Source organism: Nerophis ophidion, linkage group LG26 (genome assembly GCF_033978795.1).
Source record: "Nerophis ophidion isolate RoL-2023_Sa linkage group LG26, RoL_Noph_v1.0, whole genome shotgun sequence".
NCBI lineage: Eukaryota > Metazoa > Chordata > Actinopteri > Syngnathiformes > Syngnathidae > Nerophis > Nerophis ophidion.
In genome coordinates this window covers 30,387,892-30,408,780 of record NC_084636.1, presented here as the reverse complement: position 1 = coordinate 30,408,780, position 20,889 = coordinate 30,387,892, and the positions used below count along the sequence as shown (strand labels likewise).

At 39.4% G+C, this 20,889-nt stretch overlaps 1 protein-coding gene across 3 annotated transcripts; it reads right to left on the bottom strand.

The window, feature by feature from the left end:
* Positions 1-1,152: 1,152 nt before the first annotated feature.
* LOC133543292 (zinc finger protein 358-like) lies at positions 1,153-20,889 on the bottom strand. 3 transcript variants are annotated; one of them, XM_061887776.1, is made up of 3 exons: positions 20,649-20,889; positions 20,425-20,556; positions 1,153-4,238 (listed from the first exon to the last, which is right to left on the bottom strand). In XM_061887776.1, exon 3 carries the CDS (start codon positions 4,225-4,227, stop codon positions 1,963-1,965), a length of 2,265 nt encoding a protein of 754 aa, XP_061743760.1. In that variant the 5' UTR covers positions 4,228-4,238; positions 20,425-20,556; positions 20,649-20,889; the 3' UTR covers positions 1,153-1,962. The 3 variants fall into 3 exon arrangements, with proteins under 3 accessions (XP_061743760.1, XP_061743761.1, XP_061743759.1); XM_061887777.1 differs by having other exon boundaries at positions 20,756-20,880; XM_061887775.1 differs by having other exon boundaries at positions 20,425-20,889.

Sequence of the window (20,889 nt, the reverse complement as noted above, 5' to 3'; positions counted from 1 at the left end):
TCGTGGTGGTTTGTGCAGCCCTTTGAGACACTAGTGATTTAGGGCTATATAAGTAAACATTGATTGATTGATTGATTGAAACACAAATAGAGTAAATATTGAAAGGGTTAAGGAAAACACATTTTTGGGTGTAATAATAGATGATAAAATGAATTGGAAATCTCACGTGAAAAATATGCAACATAGAGTACCAAGAAACACGTCAATAATGAATAAAGCAAAACATGTTCTGGATCAAAAATCACTTCATATTCTGTACTGCTTGCTAGTGTTACCATATCTGAGGTATTGTGCAGAAATATGGGGAAACAACTACAAATGTGCGCTTCATTCACTAACAGTGTTACAAAAAAGATCAATTGAAATAATACATAATGTTGGATATAGAGAAAACACAAACCCTTTATTAACTAAATCACAACTATTGAAATTCAATGATTTGGTGCATTTTGCAAACAGCTAAAGTTATGTACAAAGCCAACTATAACCTGCTATCCAAGAATGTACAACAATTCTTCTCAAAAATAAAAGGAGAAATATAACCTTAGAGGGAAATCCAATTTAAACAATAGTATGCACTATGCTCGCATAACACTTAAAACTTTTAGCATATCTGTATGTGGAATTAAATTATGGAATGGATTAACCAAAGGAGTCAAACAAAGCACCGATATGATTCAGTTTAAAGTTAGTATTATTTGCAGATGATGCAACTGTGTCTTGTTCAGGAGATGATACAAATAATAATTTGTTTGACAAAAAAAAAAGACTATCTTTGAATCTTAATAAGACTAAAATAATGGTATTTGGTAACAGTAGAAGATAAAGTCAAGCACAAATACAAATAGAGTAAATATTGAATAGGTTAAAGAAAACACATTTATGGGTATAATAATAGATGATAAAATTAATTGGAAATCTCCTTTTATGTTGCATAAATGTTGCACTTTATGTTGTATAAAAAATATACAACATAAAGTAGCAGGAAAATAAGGAATAAAGCAAAACATGTTCTGGATCAAAAATCACTTCGCTAGTGTTACCATATCTGAGTTATTGTGTAGAAATTAGGGGAAACAACTACAAATGTGGGCTTCATTTACTAACGGTGTTACAAAAAAGATCAATTAAAATAATACATGATGTTGGATATAGAGAACACACAAACGCTTTATTTATTAAATCATAATTATTGAAATTCAATGATTTGGTGCATTTGCAAACAGCTAAAGTTCTGTACAAAGCCAACTATAACCTGCTATCCAAGAATGTACAACAATTCTTCTCAATAAAAGGAGAAATATAACCTTGGAGGGAAATCTTATTTAAAACATTGGTATGTTCGCACATCACTTAAAACTTTTAGCATATCTGTATGTGGAATTAAATCATGGAATGGATTAACCAAAGAAATCAAACGAAGGACCAATATGATTCAGTTTAAGAGACTGTTCAAACTATAAATGTTCACAAAGTACACAGAACATAATTATGATAAACATCTAGAACCCTTTTTTTTTTTTATTACTATGGTATATTATTTATTATTTATGTATTCACTTTTCTATTACAGAGAACAAGGAATTTGGATACAATTGCAATGGTATGAAAAATAAACTGTGCTTCTACCTACAGAGTCCCCAAGGTTTCTCATAGTCATCATTGTCACAGACGTCCCACTGGGTGTGAGTTTTCCTGCTAGAGAGTTTTCCAAGTTTTCCAAGCTGAAGATCTTGGCCAGATTAAGCCATTAAAACCACATTATCTGCAAAAAGCAGAGACCTAATCCTGCAGCCAGCAAACCATATACCTTCAACGCCCTGACTGCGCCTAGAAATTCTGTCCATTTTCTAACAACAAAATCTAAAGACGCTACAATGCATGCAATCACAGAAGAAAACATTTGGGGAAGAATAACAAAGGAAGCAAACATATACAAAAACAAATATGAAACACAGTTTGTTAGGCAGCTGCTTGGACATCATTGCCTTTTTTGTGTTTACGACACTTGTGTTTGTCAAACTTTTCCTTATACAAGAAAAATTTGCGGCACCAGTCGCAGTGAAAAAATGTTTCCCCGCCGTGTTGTTTTCTCATGTGTGTCGCGACAAGGGGTCGCAACTCAAATGTTTTACAACAGATTGGACAGTATTTAGCGTTTGCCAAAGTGTGTCTTTTAAAGTGTGTCTTAAAAAGTTGTAGCGTGGAGAATCGGTACTTGCAAACAGTGCAGCGAAACAGTCTCTCATGTCTATGTTGTTCCCAGTGTGCCGTCGGGTATTTTGGATTAGGGAATGGTTGGTTACAAATAGAGCAGGCAGCATCTTTCTCTTCAACATGTTTTTTCTTGTGGATTGTCTGGGACGTCTTGTTAAATTTTAGACCAGAAACTGGACAGCTAGACGACTTCTTCCGCGGTTCCTTCTGTTTAACCGATTTCTTCTGTATAACCGGTTGTGGCATCGTCTTGCCCGTATCTGAGGGTGGAGCCAATTTGAAAACCGTACGTGGTCTTTCTTTGTGGGTCTGTTCAGAGTGTGTTTTCATGTGTGCATAATATTTGTGCTTTTGTCTGTATCTCTCATCGCAAACTGAACACGTAAAAGGATTCTCCCCGTTGTGTATCGTCATGTGTCTTTTCAGAGCAAACGCTGAGGATAATCTTCTTTTACAAAGTGTACAAGGGAAGACTTTTCTCAAGGGGACGTTTCCATTTCCCATTACTGCCTTGTGTTGAGTTGAACTAGTGCTCAGAGGTTGCGGCAACGTGTGGATCACGTCATTAGTATTTGACCGTAAAGCAAAGAGTCTGTCTGGTTGTGTTTGATCAGATTCCGAGCGGATATTTTCTCCAAGGTGCTCATCATTTTCTGTCGAGATGTTTTGAGGTATAGGCTGCAGCCCTCTGTTAATCTTGTCATCCACATCTGACAATGAAACAAAGACGTTCTCTGGTTCTGATAGAAGATGTTCTCCACAGTGCTCATCATTTTCTGTCGAGATGTTTTGAGGTATAGGCTGCAGCCGTCTGTTAATCTTGTCATCCACATCTGAAAATGAAACAAAGACGTTCTCTGGTTCTGATAGAAGATGTTCTCCACAGTGCTCATCATTTTCTGTCGAGATGTTTTGAGGCATAGGCTGCAGCCCTCTGTTAATCTGGTCATCCACATCTGACAATGAAACAAAGACGTTCTCTGGTTCTGATAGAAGATGTTCTCCACAGTGCTCATCATTTTCTGTCAAGATGTTTTGAGGTATAGGCTGCAGCCCTCTGTTAATCTTGTCATCCACATCTGAAAATGAAACAAAGACGTTCTCTGGTTCTGATAGAAGATGTTCTCCACAATGCTCATCATTTTCTGTCGAGATCTTTTGAGGTATAGGCTGCAGCCCTCTGTTAATCTTGCCATCCACATCTGACAATGAAACAAAGACGTTCTCTGGTTCTGATAGACGTTCTCCACAGTGCTCATCATTTTCTGTCAAGATGTTGTGAGGCATAGGCTGCAGCCCTCTGTTAATCTTGTCATCCACATCTGAAAATGAAACAAAGACGTTCTCTGGTTCTGATAGACGATGTTCTCCACAGTGCTCATCATTTTCTGTCAAGATGTTTTGAGGCATAGGCTGCAGCCCTCTGTTAATCTGGTCATCCACATCTGAAAATGAAACAAAGACGTTCTCTGGTTCTGATAGATGTTCTCCACAGTGCTCATCATTTTCTGTCGAGATGTTTTGAGGTATAGGCTGCAGCCCTCTGTTAATCTTGTCATCCACATCTGAAAATGAAACATAGACGTTCTCTGGTTCTGATAGATGTTCTCCACAGTGCTCTTTATAATTTTCTGTCAAGATGTACTGAGGTGGAGACTGCGCCCCGTTGTTCATCCCGTCGTCCATTTCTGACAGTGAAACAAAGACTTTGTCTGGCTCTTTATCATTGTCCGTCAGAGATTTCCCACCTCTGCTTTCCTCACTTTGACTGTCATGAAGCTGTATGGACTGAACTTTATCTTCATCGTCTTCACCTTTCAGAACAACGCCAGTCAATAGGAACTCTGTTTTTAGGTCATCCTCCTCTGGTACTTGAAGCTGCGTCCCACCCTGACCAATGCACATTTGTACTTCTTCCAATTTAATGCAAGGGGGTTTTTGCTCCTCCTGATCTACACTGGAGCTCCACTCTTGCTCCTTAGCGGGGACTTCTTCACTCTTCAATAACATATGATGGATGCCTGGAAAACAAGGGGCACAAACACTAAATTATCACAAGTCTTCTTTTAGGATTACCATTAGGGCTGGGCGATATGGATGAAAAAGTATATATTGATATATTTTCCTGTGAAAGTATACATATAAAGTAGGGGTGTAACGGTACGTGTATTTGTATTGAACCGTTTCGGTACGGGGGTTTCGGTTCGGTACAAGGGTGTATCGAACGAGTTTGTAATCTAAAGTCTTAACAAGCTGCTCTGCTTTCTGCCTCTGTCTGAGCAGTGAGCACCCAGCATTGTCCCGTGCACACAACCATCTGATTGGTTACATACAAAGCCAATCAGCAGTGTATATTCAGAGCGATGTAACAGCCAATCAGCAGTGCGTATTCAGAAAGCATGGAGTTAGTGCTCCGGCGTCGAGATGAGCAGATATGTGTTTAGCAGGTGAGCAGCTGACATTGTACACTCCCCAAAATATAAAAACACTTCCCAGGCACAACTAGTACATAAACATCACTATGAGCCCGTTGACCTTCTAGAAACTTAAACTGCAGTTTAGCTCGCTCATAGTTGAGGTGAAGGCTAATTAGCTTTTAGCGTTACGTTAGCTTATTTTGCTGTGTGTGCGCATGTATGTGTGTGTATAATAAAAGTCAACTACAGACTTCCCAAATGCTGTAATAAATTAAGCATGATGAGTTGACTTGAAACTGTTTAATGTTGCACTTTTTATATGTAGAAGAAAGGTTTTGTCATTTTATTTAATCAAAGCAACAACTTGAGGCAGTTTAATGTGGATTAACGTGGGCAGAATTATTATGATGTTCCCAATGTTAAAAGGATAAAGCCATTGTTTACAAATTTGGTAAATAAATAACCAAAACATTTATATTTTGTTGTTTTCTTACTGTACCGAAAATGAACCGAACCGTGACCTCTAAACCGAGGTACGTACCGAACCGAAATTTTTGTGTACCGTTACACCCCTAACATAAAGATATTCATTTTTGAGCGAGATTCAGTAAAATTGAAGTGAATGACAACTGTACTGTAAACAGTCAGTGGCACTTTTATAAGGCCAGTTAGTCAAGATGGGTATTAACTACGTAAAATAAGTAACATAGCTGTGCAAAAAATACATTTTTGGCAGCATTTCTCATGCGAAATATGCCCGCCTGGGCAACTCAAGAACAGTTTTGATTTGGGCTTACATGGTAAACCACTCAAATCAATGTTTTATCCAGACACATGCATATGTCCAAATATGGCCAAGATGACGCATTGTGGGTTTCCTGGACGTGGTCTACATCGCTAAAAGAAAATCTTTCTGCTATCTTCCACTAGCTTTTAAAATATATAAATCATTCTTCCCTCCTACGACTCGTCATCATTTGGGATGTCTGTTGTGATTTCCCTTCCTGGTTCGATGAGCCGCCCTATCTTGCCTCTGAATTGGCCTGTCCCTAATGTTCTGACTTAATCTCAACCAATCGTGACTCATCTTAGTAGACAACCAACCAATCGTGTATGTTCTTATACATGTAAGCAGTCTTGGAAGGAGGAATGGGAAGGGTTTAGTAGCCCATGAGAGGGAGTGAGGAGCGGGGGAGAACAAGGAACACAACAAAAATAAGCAGCGTTTTTTCATTCTAACATAAAATAGATTATATCGATATTACAATAGTTTCTAAATTCATATCTTGTTTAAAAATATATGAATATATCTTACAAACTTGTATTTTGCCCAGCCCTAGTTACCATATTTAAATAACAAAACCGAGTAGACTCAGCCAACTCAGCAATGAGATATAATACAACATGAAAAGCCACATGATTTTGCAATGCATTGGTTGGGTAGTCATACTTGTTGGACAAAGGCTTTGTGTACAATGGGAAATTTTAGATTTCGATCTAACAAAGGTCTTAACTCATTCTCTTTCTATGCCACATCAATGTGGAATGCACTCCCAACAGGTATAAAAGTAAGTGCATCTCTTTATTCCTTCAAAACCGCTCTAAAACAACACCTCCAGGCAACTTCAACACTTTACTAATACCCTCCTCCATTCACATCCCATCTCCCCGGATTATAAACAACTCAAATGTACTTCTAATGTATATACTTGTTCTTATTTCTTATGCTATGTGAACTCACTATGTTCTCTGCTGGCTGTACATATCCTACTAAATAAGACCTACACTGTTTCAATGTCCACATTTCTCTGTTGATGACTGAAGTACTGATATCAACCAAAGCTCATCCCACCCCCCGGATTGTAAATAATGTAAATAATTCAATGTACATACTATGATGATTAACCCGTGTGATGACTGTATTATGTTGATAGTATATATTTGTACCATGAATTGATTAACGTGGACCCCGACTTAAACAAGTTGAAAAACTTATTCGGGTGTTACCATTTAGTGGTCAATTGTACGGAATATGTACTGTACTGTGCAATCTACTAATAAAGTATCAATCAATCAAAGCAACAAACTGGATTAAAATGGATCGTACGAAATTAAGAGAGACCGCACTGGGACAAAATGTATTACAAAGCTCACTATCCGGAAAATAATGAAACATGGTGGAATTGACTCACAAAAAGTGCTGGAACAAGCGAGGCTCATCTTTCAGAAAGAAAGGTCATTGCTCCGACAGCCAACAATTCAAAGGCGTTTCAATCGCCAAACTCACCCTTTTAGAGTTCGGAAATCGGTTAAAAAAAACATATGGTCTTTTTTCTGCAACATCAAGGTATATATTGACGTTTACATAGGTCTGCTGATAATGTTCCACTTTAATGTCCTGGGCCCCTGCTCTGTTGCTCTTACTTCTGGCCTCCTAGGGCTGGGCGATATATACGATATATCGCGGGTTTGTCTATGTGCGATATAGAAAATGACTATATCGTTAATATTCGAGTGTACGTTCTCACGCAGGACTTTTAGCTGCGGGCGTACACTTCAGGCTCTCTTCGCTCTTTCCTGTGTCTCCTCGCAGACAAGCGGGCGCACATCCATCACAAACTGTCACGTCACACGTCACATACGAGACCTCGCAGAGCAGAGAGCTAGCAACGTGGTTAACGTTAGCTGCTAACGTAGCCGTACGAGAGAAAGATGCTGCGGATCTGGTAATAAATGAAGGAAGACTTAATTCCCAAGAAAAACAGCAGGGTTTCCATCGTCTGGCGGTGGTTCGGTTTCAAGTGGGAATATCAGATTAGAGTAAATAGTACTTTATTTATTCCGTCAGGAGAGTTCCTTCAGGAAAATTACAATTTTCAGCACAATCCCATTCAAGATCAGACAAACATTACAGGGAGACAGAACAGGATCGCTGACGGGTCTGCCGGCTTCCAGCGCCCCTTACAAAAAAGATGACATACAGGTAAACGGGGGGTGTTACAAAAAAAATAGAAGATTAAAATAAAATTAAAAAAAAATCGGTCTTAGCCTAGGCCCTGGAGTGGGGGTGCAGACTGAGGCCAAGGGAAAAAAACAACAACTCATAGCCATAGTACACATCCCTCTTACATACAACATCAAACATCAAAGAACACATAGGACATTAAAGACATTAAAGCAGTAGATACAACCAGACACTTCTACATACAGCTATGAATAAAACATAAAATAAACATATACACTATGGTGGCCTCTGTGGTGTTCCACGCCATCGTCAGCTGGGGAGGAGGGAGCATGGCCAGAGACAGAAGCAGACCCAACAAAGCAACCAAGACAGCTGACTCCACTCTCGGCCAATGTCCAGTCCGCAGACAACCGTAATTTGTCAAGTGTGGGGGGAAAAACCGTTGCTATAAAAAGTAGCTTTACTGCTAATATGTAGCATCGTTTGTAAAGTCACTCACTAGAGAATGAAGAGATTTTCATAGCCTTAGTAACCTACCACATAGTGAAGGACAAATACTATTTGACTTCCTATTATGCAGCTCATTTTTATTTGACACTTAAAATGTCCCTGAAAATCTTGCAATTTATGTTTTGGAAATGACTTAAATGTTGTGCCATTGCTTACTAACATTAATAAATATACTTTTGGTCAATTGACTTTAGTTGTGATTTCCCTCTCTGCATGAAAGTTTAAAAGTAGCATATATGAATGCAGTATGAAGAAGAATGTTTTAATGTTTACATCTAGAATCATCGTATTGCTGTGATTATATGCATCAAGTGTTCATTCAAGGCCAAGGCAAAATATCGTAATATATATCGTATATCGCGATATGGCCTAAAAATATCGCAATATTAAAAAAAGGCAATATCGCCCAGCCCTACCCCTTTCCCAAATCTTTTCCGATGTCCGGACTTGTGCTTTTTGGGCGGCATCCTAAGACTAAGTTTACACCACAGGCCAAAGTGTCCCAAAACTGATTTTCTTTCTATATATCTGATTTTTTTCATCTGACTGTTTACACTGCAAGTAAAACTTTTTTTTTTTTTTTTTTTTTTAATCAGACGCAAATGCGACCCCAATGTGGCCTCGACATCACTTGCATGCGGAGTTTGGTAAAGTGAAAACAAAGGAAGTTGACCGGGAGGAAGTCGCCACAATGGATATGGTCGCCATGCTTTAAAAATCAGGGTTCTTTTTAGGTGAAAATAAATTAAAGTAATGTAATGTGTGAATGTGAAGCGACCGGAATGAGAATCAGCACCTCCAAGTCCGAGTCCATGGTTCTCGCCCGGAAAAGGGTGGAATGCCATCTCCGGGTTGGGGAGGAGACCCTGCCCCAAGTGGAGGAGTTCAAGTACCTAGGAGTCTTGTTCACGAGTGGGGGAAGAGTGGATCGTGAGATCGACAGGCGGATCGGTGCGGCGTCTTCAGTAATGCGGACGTTGTACCGATCCGTTGTGGTGAAGAAGGAGCTGAGCCGGAAGGCAAAGCTCTCAATTTACCGGTCGATCTACGTTCCCATCCTCACCTATGGTCATGAGCTTTGGGTCATGACCGAAAGGATAAGATCACGGGTACAAGCGGCCGAAATGAGTTTCCAGGTCTCTCCCTTAGAGATAGGGTGAGAAGCTCTGCCATCCGGGAGGAACTCAAAGTAAAGCCGCTGCTCCTTCACATCGAGAGGAGCCAGATGAGGTGGTTCGGGCATCTGGTCAGGGAGGTGTTTAGGGCACGTCCAACCGGTAGGAGGCCACGGGGAAGACCCAGGACACGTTGGGAAGACTATGTCTCCCGGCTGGCCTGGGAACGCCTCGGGATCCCCCGGGAAGAGCTAGACGAAGTGGCTGGGGAGAGGGAAGTCTGGGTTTCCCTGCTTAGGCTGTTGCCCCCGCGACCCGACCTCGGATAAGCGGAAGATGATGGATGGATGGATGGAATGTGTGAATGAAGGTATATGGTGAAATATATTTGGGAGGGTTTTAATATTTTGACGGCTGTTAAGTAAAGGACACACAGACATCAGCGTGGATCTACGGGAGCTTTACTTTACCATGAATTGATTAAAGTTAAAGTACCAACGATTGTCACACACACTATATGTGGCGAAATTATTCTCTGCATTTGACCCAGGGGCGCTCACACTTTTTCTGCAGGCGAGCTACTTTTCAATTGACCAAGTCGAGGAGATCTACCTCATTCCTATTTATAATTTATTTTTATTTATTTATGAAAGAGACATTTTTGTGAACAAGTTAATGGTGTTTAATGATAATACCAGCATGTTTAACACACATAGATTCCTTTCTTTCATGAAGACAAGAATATAAGTTGGTGTATTACCTGATTCTGATGACTTGCATTGATTGGAATTAGACAGTGGTGCTGATAACGTCCGCATTTTCAAATGGAGGAAAAAAAAGTCCTCCTTTCTGTCCAATACCACATGAAAGTGGTTGGATTTGGCATCTCATTTGTCCAACTTGCATACTCGTTTTTAAACACTTTGTTATGAGAGTAGCATATGTGTGTGGCCCTTTAATGTCTGGCAGCAGGTGAGTGACGTCAGTGGCTGTGCGGGTGGGCAAGCAAGTGAGAAAGCGGTCGCTGAGGGCTGGGGAGAAATACATTGGCATCAAACTCCGTAGCTTGCTAGCTTGTGCACGCTAGCTTTCTGAGACTCTTATTTTGTTAGCACAGGCAGGATGAAACAGGTCTTTTATGGTGAAGACAGGAACTGTGCAGTCGGTCTTTAGAGTTTTGACAGTAGGTACGGAGTCTCTAGAAATAAAATGTGTTTCTCTGCGACCGCCCTGTTAGTGATTTTTTTCTTAAATATGAGCTCGCAGCAGCCAGCGTCATCTCACAAGATCCTCGGGTGCCGAGAATGTCAAACAACTGACGAAAGTGAAGTCTTGGTATGATTGATGATTGCTCATTTTTATGTCTATTTTTTAATGCCTGGCTTGAGATCGACTGACACACCCTCCGAGATCGACCAGTCGATTGCGATCGACCTAATGGGCACCCCTGATTTGACCCATCAACCTTGATCACCCCCTGGGAGGTGAGGGGAGCAGTGAGCAGCAGCGGTGCCGCGCCCGGAAGTCATTTTCGTTGATTTAACCCCAATTCCAACCCTTGATGCGGAGTGCCAAGCAGGGAGGTAATGGGTCCCATTTTTATAGTCTTTGGTATGACTCGGCCAGGGTTTGAACTCACGACCTACCGATCTCTGAGTAGGTGTACTACATATCCCCAATTAAAAAATCAGATCTTTGTTACTTGAGGGACAAAAATCAGATTTGGTGTGCCGTGTAAACAAGGCCTTAATTGCAATGAGGAAAAACGATGGCAGGAAGAACGTCAAAACAACAACAATTGCATGCATCCAGGCACAGCTGCACATGTCCTTGGTAGAAGTCATGCTGCCTGTTTTTTTAGTTGGCCATACTCTTTTCATACACAACTCTTGAGTTTGTTCATCTCACAGCTACTATCCAGGCTATTTGCCGTCTATTTATTAGTAACTTTATAAGCAGACCTTGTTCAGCTTTGCTTTCACGCTGGAAATGAGAAAAATACCACCAAATAGTTTCTCCCCCCTAAAGCAATCATGACCAGGATTGTGGCAGTTATTAAGCAATTTTGTTTTAAAAAAGTTAAAAAAAAAAAAAATTGTAATGTTGTCTAGTAAAACAAAGCTGTTTTTTTTTTCCTTTAAAACCGTCATTGCTCAAAACATAATATTGAATCAAAATCAATGTTTTTATGAATTATTTACCTATCCAAGGCTCTGATGACTTCACATTAAATATCTGAATTTTTTTTTTTTTTTGTGGAAGATTTTGCCTATTTTGGGTGTTTGCCATAAAAAAACATTGTTGTCTTTGACAAAAATGGCAGAAAAACAAACAAAAAAACAACAACAAGAAAAACAACTTAGAATTGAGGGATAGCTCTGAAGTTAGTGTAGACTCTGGAGATTTAAGCGATAAATAAATAATGTACGATTATCATCATTTCATGGCAGAAGCAAAAAACTTTTTATAGTGAAATAAATACACCTACAACTTATTACTTACTAATTTAGAAACAATTACTGGCATCGGTAAAGTTTAGATCCATGAAGGAAAGAAGAAAGTGAACGAATGTTTTTAACTGAATACATTCACTTAAAAATGTGTTTTCTTTTGTATTATTTTTTCTTAATTAATTAACATTTATGACAACCTTTTTTTTCAAAACACAATAAAGAATGTGAGATATAACAGGATAATGCATACATTTATCATTTGTTTTCAGAATCACTGTCCGAGCATGACATGAGGTTCAGGCGACCCAAAAATCCTGTTTTGCTCTTATTTACCGTATTTCCTTGAATAGCCGCCGGGGTGCTAATTAATTTAAAACCTCCTATCACTCCTGTGCTTAATCAAAGCATGCGGTAAAAGTAAGCAGGCGCTAATCATTTTAAGACCTCTTCTCACCCCTGTGCTTACCAATGGCATGCAGTAAAAAATTGAGTCTGATAAAAAAATTAAATTATTTAAAAAATTATTCTGCGGCCGCGGCCCGGTGGTTGGGGACCCCTGCTCTACAACATGTCATCGCGCCTACCTTTACGCCAGGGGTGCCCATTACGTCGATCGCGAGCTACCAGTCGACCGCGGGGGGTGTGTCAGTCGATCTCCAGCCAGGCTTTTAAAAAAAATAGACCTAAAAATTAGTGATCATCAATCTTCACCAAGACGTCACTTAAATGACATTCACGGTACCGGAGGGTCTTGTGAGATGACGCTGGCTGCTGCAAGATCATTATTATGAAAATATGACCGAGAGGAAGGCGAGAAACACTTTTTATTTCAACAGACTCTCGCGCCGTCCCTTCCATCAAAACTGTAAAGGCCGACTGCACATTTCCTATCTTCACAATAAAAGCCCTGCTTCATGCTGCCTGCGCTAACTAAATACAGAGTCTCGGAAAACTGGCGTGCACAAGCGATCCCTCAGAAAGCTGGCGTGCACATCACTTGTGCACGCCAGCTTTCCGAGACTCTTATTTTGTTAGCGCAGGCAGCATGAAGCAGGGCTTTTATTGTGAAGATAGGAAATGTGCAATCGGCCTTTAGAGTTTTGACGGAAAGGACGGCGCGAAAGTCTGTTGAAATAAAAAGTGTTTCTCGCCTTCCTCTCTGTCATTTTTTCATAATAATGAACTGGCAGCAGCCAGCGTCATCTCACAAGACCCTCGGGTGCCGTGAATGTCAATCAAGCAAGCTACGGAATTTGCCGCCAATGTTTTTCTTGTAAAGTGTATGGAAGCTGGATGAATTAGATGCCAACAACCAACCACTTTCATGTGGTATTGTACAGAAAGGACAACTTTTTTTCTCCTCCATTTGAAAATGTGGGCGTTATCATCATTACTGTCTGATTCCAATCAATGCAAGTCATCAGAATCAGGAAATACACCAACTTATATTCTTGTCTTTGTGAAAGAAAGACATCTATATGTGTTACACATGCTTGTATTATCATTAAACACATTTAACTTGTTGACAAAAATGTCTCTTTCATAAATAAATAAATATAAATGATATATATAAATGAAGTAGATCCCCTCGAGTTGGTCAATTGAAAAGTAGCTCGCCTGCAGAAAAAGTGTGGGCACCCCTGCTTTACACCGGACGGACGCATGCATTTCACTGCTTTCTCATACGAAATTGCAATGCATACTTGGTCAACAGCCATACCTGATGGTTGTGATATAAACAACTTTAACACTCTTACTAATATGCGCCACACTCTGTGAACCCACACCAAACACATTTCTGGAGAACATCGGCTCTGTAACACATTATAAAACGCAACATAACACTTACCCAGAATCCCATGCATCTATGGCTCTTGGCTATATTATACACGCCCCCCCCCCCCAACCGACGTACGGAGAAGGGGGGGGTTGGTGCTAGAGGGGTGTATAATATAGCCAAGAGTCATAGATGCATGGCATTCTGGGTAAGTGTTATGTTGCGTTTATAATGTGTTACAGAGCCGATGTTCTCCAGAAATGTGTTTGGTGTGGGTTCACAGAGTGTGGCACATATTAGTAAGAGTGTTAAAAGTTATTTTATATCACAACCATCTGTGTGATCTATATGGCTGTGGAACAAGACCCCTGGTTTACACATAGTAAAGGGAAAAAAAAACTCCTCCGCCATTTTGATAAAGACGACAGGGGAAGCGGCACTCGTGACGTCACGAATTTGACCCGGCGGTAAAAGTAAGCATGCGCTAATAAACTTGGGGAGCGAGTTTGACCCGGCAGTAATTCAAGGCAGGCACATATTACATGCACGGTGGCAATTTAAGGAGATACCGTAATCCTGTTGTCTTTTGTATTTTTTTTTAAAATGAATTAATAAACGTTTAAAAATCAGATATACCGGCACCTAGAGACTTTTTTTTCTTCTCTAAATGTGGCCCCGAGTCAAAAAAATTGCCCAAGTCTAATTTAGAAGATCTAAAAAAAATTATATGGCAATGTCCGACGGGCCAGATTGAAAATTAACGGGCCGCATGCCCCCGGGCCTTAATTTGCACAGTTCTGATCCCGGTGTTGTGCCGAATTATGCACCCCCTGGCGGGAACGCGCTTACGTCACTCGGTTGCGTCACCCGTCTCGAAAAGTAGCTAAACTCAGCTAAAATCGCCTCTTTCGGCATAAAAATGTACATAAGGTGAATAATCCAAGTTGTCTTTACTTTGGATATATTAATGGATGGATTAATTGTGATTCTTTAATAATTTCGCCGTCATTACCTTTAATGATTTCGTCGTCATTCAATCGCCTCTTTCGGCATAAAAAGGTACATAACAAGGTGAAATAATCCAAGTTGTCTTTACTTTGGATATATTAATAAATGGATTGATTGTGATTCTTCAATGATTTCGCCGTCATTGCCTTTAATGATTTCGTCGTCATTCAAGTGGGTACATCGCCTCTTTCGGCATAAAAAAAGGTACATAACGAGGTGAAATAATCCAAGTTGTCTTTACTTTGGATATATTAATGGATGGATTAATTGTGAGCCTTTAATGATTTCGTCGTCATTCAAGTGGGTATATCGCCTCTTTCGGCATAAAAAAGTACATAACAAGGTGAAATAATCCAAGTTGTCTTTACTTTGGATATATTAATAGATGGATTGATTGTGATTCTTCAATGATTTCGCCGTCATTGCCTTTAATGATTTCGTCGTCATTCAAGTGGGTACATCGCCTCTTTCGGCATAAAAAAGTACATAACAAGGTGAAATAATCCAAGTTGTCTTTACTTTGGATATATTAATGGATGGATTAATTGTGATTCTTTAATGATTTCGCCGTCATTCAAGTGGGTACATCGCCTCTTTCGGCATAAAAAAGTACATAACGAGGTGAAATAATCCAAGTTGTCTTTACTTTGGATATATTAATGGATGGATTAATTGTGAGGCTTTAATGATTTCGCCGTCATTGCCTTTAATGATTTCGTCGTCATTCAATCGCCTCTTTCGGCAGAAAAAGGTACATAAGGTGAAATAATCCAAGTTGTCTTTACTTTGGATATATTAATAGATGGATTAATTGTGATTCTTCAATGATTTCGCCGTCATTGCCTTTAATGATTTCATCGTCATTCAATCGCCTCTTTCGGCATAAAAAAGTACATAACAAGGTGAATAATCCAAGTTGTCTTTACTTTGGATATATTAATAAATGGATTAATTGTGATTCTTTAATGATTTCGCCGTCATTGCCTTTAATGATTTCGTCGTCAATCAAGTGGGTACATCGCCTCTTTCGGCATAAAAAAGTACATAAGGTGAATAATCCAAGTTGTCTTTACTTTGGATATATTAATGGATGGATTAATTGTGATTCTTTAATGATTTCGTCGTCATTCAATCGCCTCTTTCGGCAGAAAAAGGTACATAACAAGGTGAATAATCCAAGTTGTCTTTACTTTGGATATATTAATGGATGGATTAATTGTGATTCTTCAATGATTTCGCCGTCATTGCCTTTAATGATTTCGCCGTCATTCAATCGCCTCTTTCGGCAGAAAAAGGTACATAACAAGGTGAATAATCCAAGTTGTCTTTACTTTGGATACATTAATAGATGGATTGATTGTGATTCTTCAATGATTTCGCCGTCATTGCCTTTAATGATTTCGTCGTCATTCAAGTGGGTAAATCGCCTCTTTCGGGATAAAAAAGTAAATAACGAGGTGAAATAATCCAAGTTGTCTTTACTTTGGATATATTAATAGATGGATTGATTGTGATTCTTCAATGATTTCGCCGTCATTGCCTTTAATGATTTCGTCGTCATTCAAGTGGGTAAATCGCCTCTTTCGGGATAAAAAAGTAAATAACGAGGTGAAATAATCCAAGTTGTCTTTACTTTGGACATATTAATGGATGGATTAATTGTGATTCTTTAATGATTTCGTCGTCATTGCCTTTAATGATTTCGTCGTCATTCAAGTGGGTAAATCGCCTCTTTCGGGATAAAAAAGTAAATAACGAGGTGAAATAATCCAAGTTGTCTTTACTTTGGACATATTAATGGATGGATTAATTGTGATTCTTTAATGATTTCGTCGTCATTGCCTTTAATGATTTCGTCGTCATTCAAGTGGGTACATCGCCTCTTTCGGCAGAAAAAGGTACATAACAAGGTGAATAATCCAAGTTGTCTTTACTTTGGATATATTAATAGATGGATTAATTGTGATTCTTTAATGATTTCGCCGTCATTGCCTTTAATGATTTCGTCGTCATTCAAGTGGGTACATCGCCTCTTTCGGCATGAAAAAAGTACATAACAAGGTGAAATAATCCAAGTTGTCTTTACTTTGGATATATTAATAGATGGATTAATTGTGATTCTTTAATGATTTCGCCGTCATTGCCTTTAATGATTTCGTCGTCATTCAAGTGGGTACATCGCCTCTTTCGGGATAAAAAAGTAAATAACGAGGTGAAATAATCCAAGTTGTCTTTACTTTGGATATATTAATAGATGGATTGATTGTGATTCTTCAATGATTTCGCCGTCATTGCCTTTAATGATTTCGTCGTCATTCAAGTGGGTAAATCGCCTCTTTCGGGATAAAAAAGTAAATAACGAGGTGAAATAATCCAAGTTGTCTTTACTTTGGACATATTAATGGATGGATTAATTGTGATTCTTTAATGATTTCGTCGTCATTCAATCGCCTCTTTCGGCAGAAAAAGGTACATAACAAGGTGAATAATCCAAGTTGTCTTTACTTTGGATATATTAATAGATGGATTAATTGTGATTCTTTAATGATTTCGCCGTCATTGCCTTTAATGATTTCGTCGTCATTCAAGTGGGTACATCGCCTCTTTCGGGATAAAAAAGTAAATAACGAGGTGAAATAATCCAAGTTGTCTTTACTTTGGATATATTAATAGATGGATTAATTGTGATTCTTTAATGATTTCGCCGTCATTGCCTTTAATGATTTCGTCGTCATTCAATCGCCTCTTTCGGCAGAAAAAGGTACATAAGGTGAAATAATCCAAGTTGTCTTTACTTTGGATGTATTAATAAATGGATTGATTGTGATTCTTCAATGATTTCGCCGTCATTGCCTTTAATGATTTTGTCGTCATTCAAGTGGGTACATCGCCTCTTTCGGCATAAAAAAAGTACATAAGGTGAAATAATCCAAGTTGTCTTTACTTTGGATATATTAATGGATGGATTAATTGTGATTCTTTAATGATTTCGCCATCATTGCCTTTAATGATTTCGTCGTCATTCAAGTGGGTACATCGCCTCTTTCGGCAGAAAAAGGTACATAACAAGGTGAAATAATCCAAGTTGTCTTTACTTTAGATATATTAATAGATGGATTAATTGTGATTCTTTAATGATTTCGCCGTCATTGCCTTTAATGATTTCGTCGTCATTGCCTTTAATGATTTCGTCGTCATTCAATCGCCTCTTTCGGCAGAAAAAGGTACATAACAAGGTGAAATAATCCAAGTTGTCTTTACTTTGGATATATTAATGGATGGATTAATTGTGATTCTTTAATGATTTCGCCGTCATTGCCTTTAATGATTTCGTCGTCATTCAATCGCCTCTTTCGGCAGAAAAAGGTACATAAGGTGAATAATCCAAGTTGTCTTTACTTTGGATATATTAATAGATGGATTAATTTTGATTCTTCAATGATTTCGCCGTCATTGCCTTTAATGATTTCGTCGTCATTCAATCGCCTCTTTCGGCAGAAAAAGGTACATAACAAGGTGAAATAATCCAAGTTGTCTTTACTTTGGATATATTAATGGATGGATTAATTGTGATTCTTTAATGATTTCGCCGTCATTGCCTTTAATGATTTCGTCGTCATTCAATCGCCTCTTTCGGCAGAAAAAGGTACATAACAAGGTGAAATAATCCAAGTTGTCTTTACTTTGGATATATTAATGGATGGATTAATTGTGATTCTTTAATGATTTCGCCGTCATTGCCTTTAATGATTTCGTCGTCATTCAATCGCCTCTTTCGGCAGAAAAAGGTACATAAGGTGAATAATCCAAGTTGTCTTTACTTTGGATATATTAATAGATGGATTAATTTTGATTCTTCAATGATTTCGCCGTCATTGCCTTTAATGATTTCGTCGTCATTCAATCGCCTCTTTCGGCAGAAAAAGGTACATAACAAGGTGAATAATCCAAGTTGTCTTTACTTTGGATACATTAATAGATGGATTGATTGTGATTCTTCAATGATTTCGCCGTCATTGCCTTTAATGATTTCGTCGTCATTCAAGTGGGTACATCGCCTCTTTCGGCATAAAAAAGTACATAACAAGGTGAAATAATCCAAGTTGTCTTTACTTTGGATATATTAATGGATGGATTAATTGTGAGCCTTTAATGATTTCGCCACCGTTCAGATAAGGCGAAAACAATAACCATTTAATATAGGAATATTTGCTGTCCCGAAAATGTATTGTCTACCTTGACAGCTTACTGTAAATAATATATACACCAAAGTAAGCCTCTATATGTACTTTTTTAGAGACATCAAGGAGAACGAATGTTTGCTGCTTCACTCGACGTGATCCAATACATGTATTTTAAAAATATGACATTTTCTTTTACTGTAAGAAGCTCATGGGTGGATGGATGAATACATTAATAAATGAATGCATCTGATACCTATCGTTGTTTCGGTTTGAAGAATCTTCAAACTGAACATTCACAAATAACTTTACCAAAAGTACCCGAAGTACCAGAAATGGAGTTATGGTGGGGGTGTATTTTCAGTGAAGAGTTGATTCCAGCTGCCTGAAAATCTATCTATCTATCTCTGGCCAGGATGCTCGTAGAGACATGAAACTCACCCTGGTGACTCATCCTTACCCCCCCCTGTATACTGTGAAAACCATGTGATGAGATCATTATCCACGCGTTTGTTACGTCTCGTCTCGATTACTGTAACGTATTATTTTCGGGTCTCCCCATGTCTAGCATTAAAAGATTACAGTTGGTACAAAATGCGGCTGCTAGACTTTTGACAAGAACAAGAAAGTTTGATCACATTACGCCTGTACTGGCTCACCTGCACTGGCTTCCTGTGCCCTTAAGATGTGACTTTAAGGTTTTACTACTTACGTATAAAATACTACACGGTCTAGCTCCATCCTATCTTGCCGATTGTATTGTACCATATGTCCCGGCAAGAAATCTGCGTTCAAAGGACTCCGGCTTATTAGTGATTCCTAGAGCCCCAAAAAAGTCTGCGGGCTATAGAGCGTTTTCTGTTCGGGCTCCAGTACTCTGGAATGCCCTCCCGGTAACAGTTCGAGATGCTACCTCAGTAGAAGAATTTAAGTCTCACTTTAAAACTCATTTGTATACTCTAGCCTTTAAATAGACCTCCTTTTTAGACCAGTTGATCTGCCGCTTCTTTTCTTTCTCCTATGTCCCCACCTCCCTTGTGGAGGGGGTTCGGTCCGATGACCATGGATGAAGTACTGGCTGTCCAGAGTCGAGACCCAGGATGGACCGCTCGCCTGTATCGGTTGGGGACATCTCTACGCTGCTGATCCGCCTCCGCTTGAGATGGTTTCCTGTGGACGGGACTCTCGCTGCTGTCTTGGATCCGCTTGAACTGAACTCTCGCGGCTGTGTTGGAGCCACTATGGATTGAACTTTCACAGTATCATGTTAGACCCGCTCGACATCCATTGCTTTCGGTCCCCCAGGGGGGGGGGGGGGGGGTTGCCCACATCTGAGGTCCTCTCCAAGGTTTCTCATAGTCAGCATCGTCACTGGCGTCCCACTGGATGTGAATTCTCCCTGCCCACTGGGTGTGAGTTTTCCTTGCCCTTTTGTGGGTTCTTCCGAGGATGTTGTAGTCGTAACGATTTGTGCAGTCCTTTGAGACATTTGTGATTTGGGGCTATATAAATAAACATTGATTGATTGATTGATTTATTGGCCCTCCACAGGCGGAGTTAGGTGGGGGGGGGGGGCTTTTTCAGGCAGCACCAACAGCCCACCTGCCGGGAAATGCATGTGTTTCCCCTCTAAACTCTCTCCCTTTGTTTATAATGCCAATTTTCTATGTGCCGTCTCGTTATTAATAAGTAACTTTATAGGCAGACTTTTTTCAGCTTTGCTTTCACGCCGGAAATGAGAAGAAAAAAAAAATCACCAAAGAAGAATAATTCCAACAAACCTATTCTGTGTAAAACCACTTGAGGCTGAAGAGCAGAATCTAGTAGTTGGCGTTCTCGGCCTTTCTCCCGTTTCGTTGTCCAAAGTTCCTCCTCGTACTCTGCTATGGTTCTCTCAACCAGTCGAAAAATCTCTGCAAAAGCAACATTTAGCCGCTGTTCCATCAAAGTTCTCAGCAGTTGGATTTTAACCATGTTTTCCCACAATCTGACTAATGGCGCTCACACAAGCGTCTGCAACGCGGTGCGAACTTCGATCGACAGCTAGCAAAAAAAAATAAAATAAAGCGGACTAATTTTTAAAACGTTCGGCGTCCACTTTGACGAGTTTACCTTAGCACAATCAAGCTTTAATGTCGCTTCTTTATCAAACGCCACACATATTTGGGGAAAATAAAAACAACAGCGTAAAAATAAACGCGGCCCGCTTCTTCTTCTTCTTCTTCTTCTTCTTCTTCTTCTTCTTC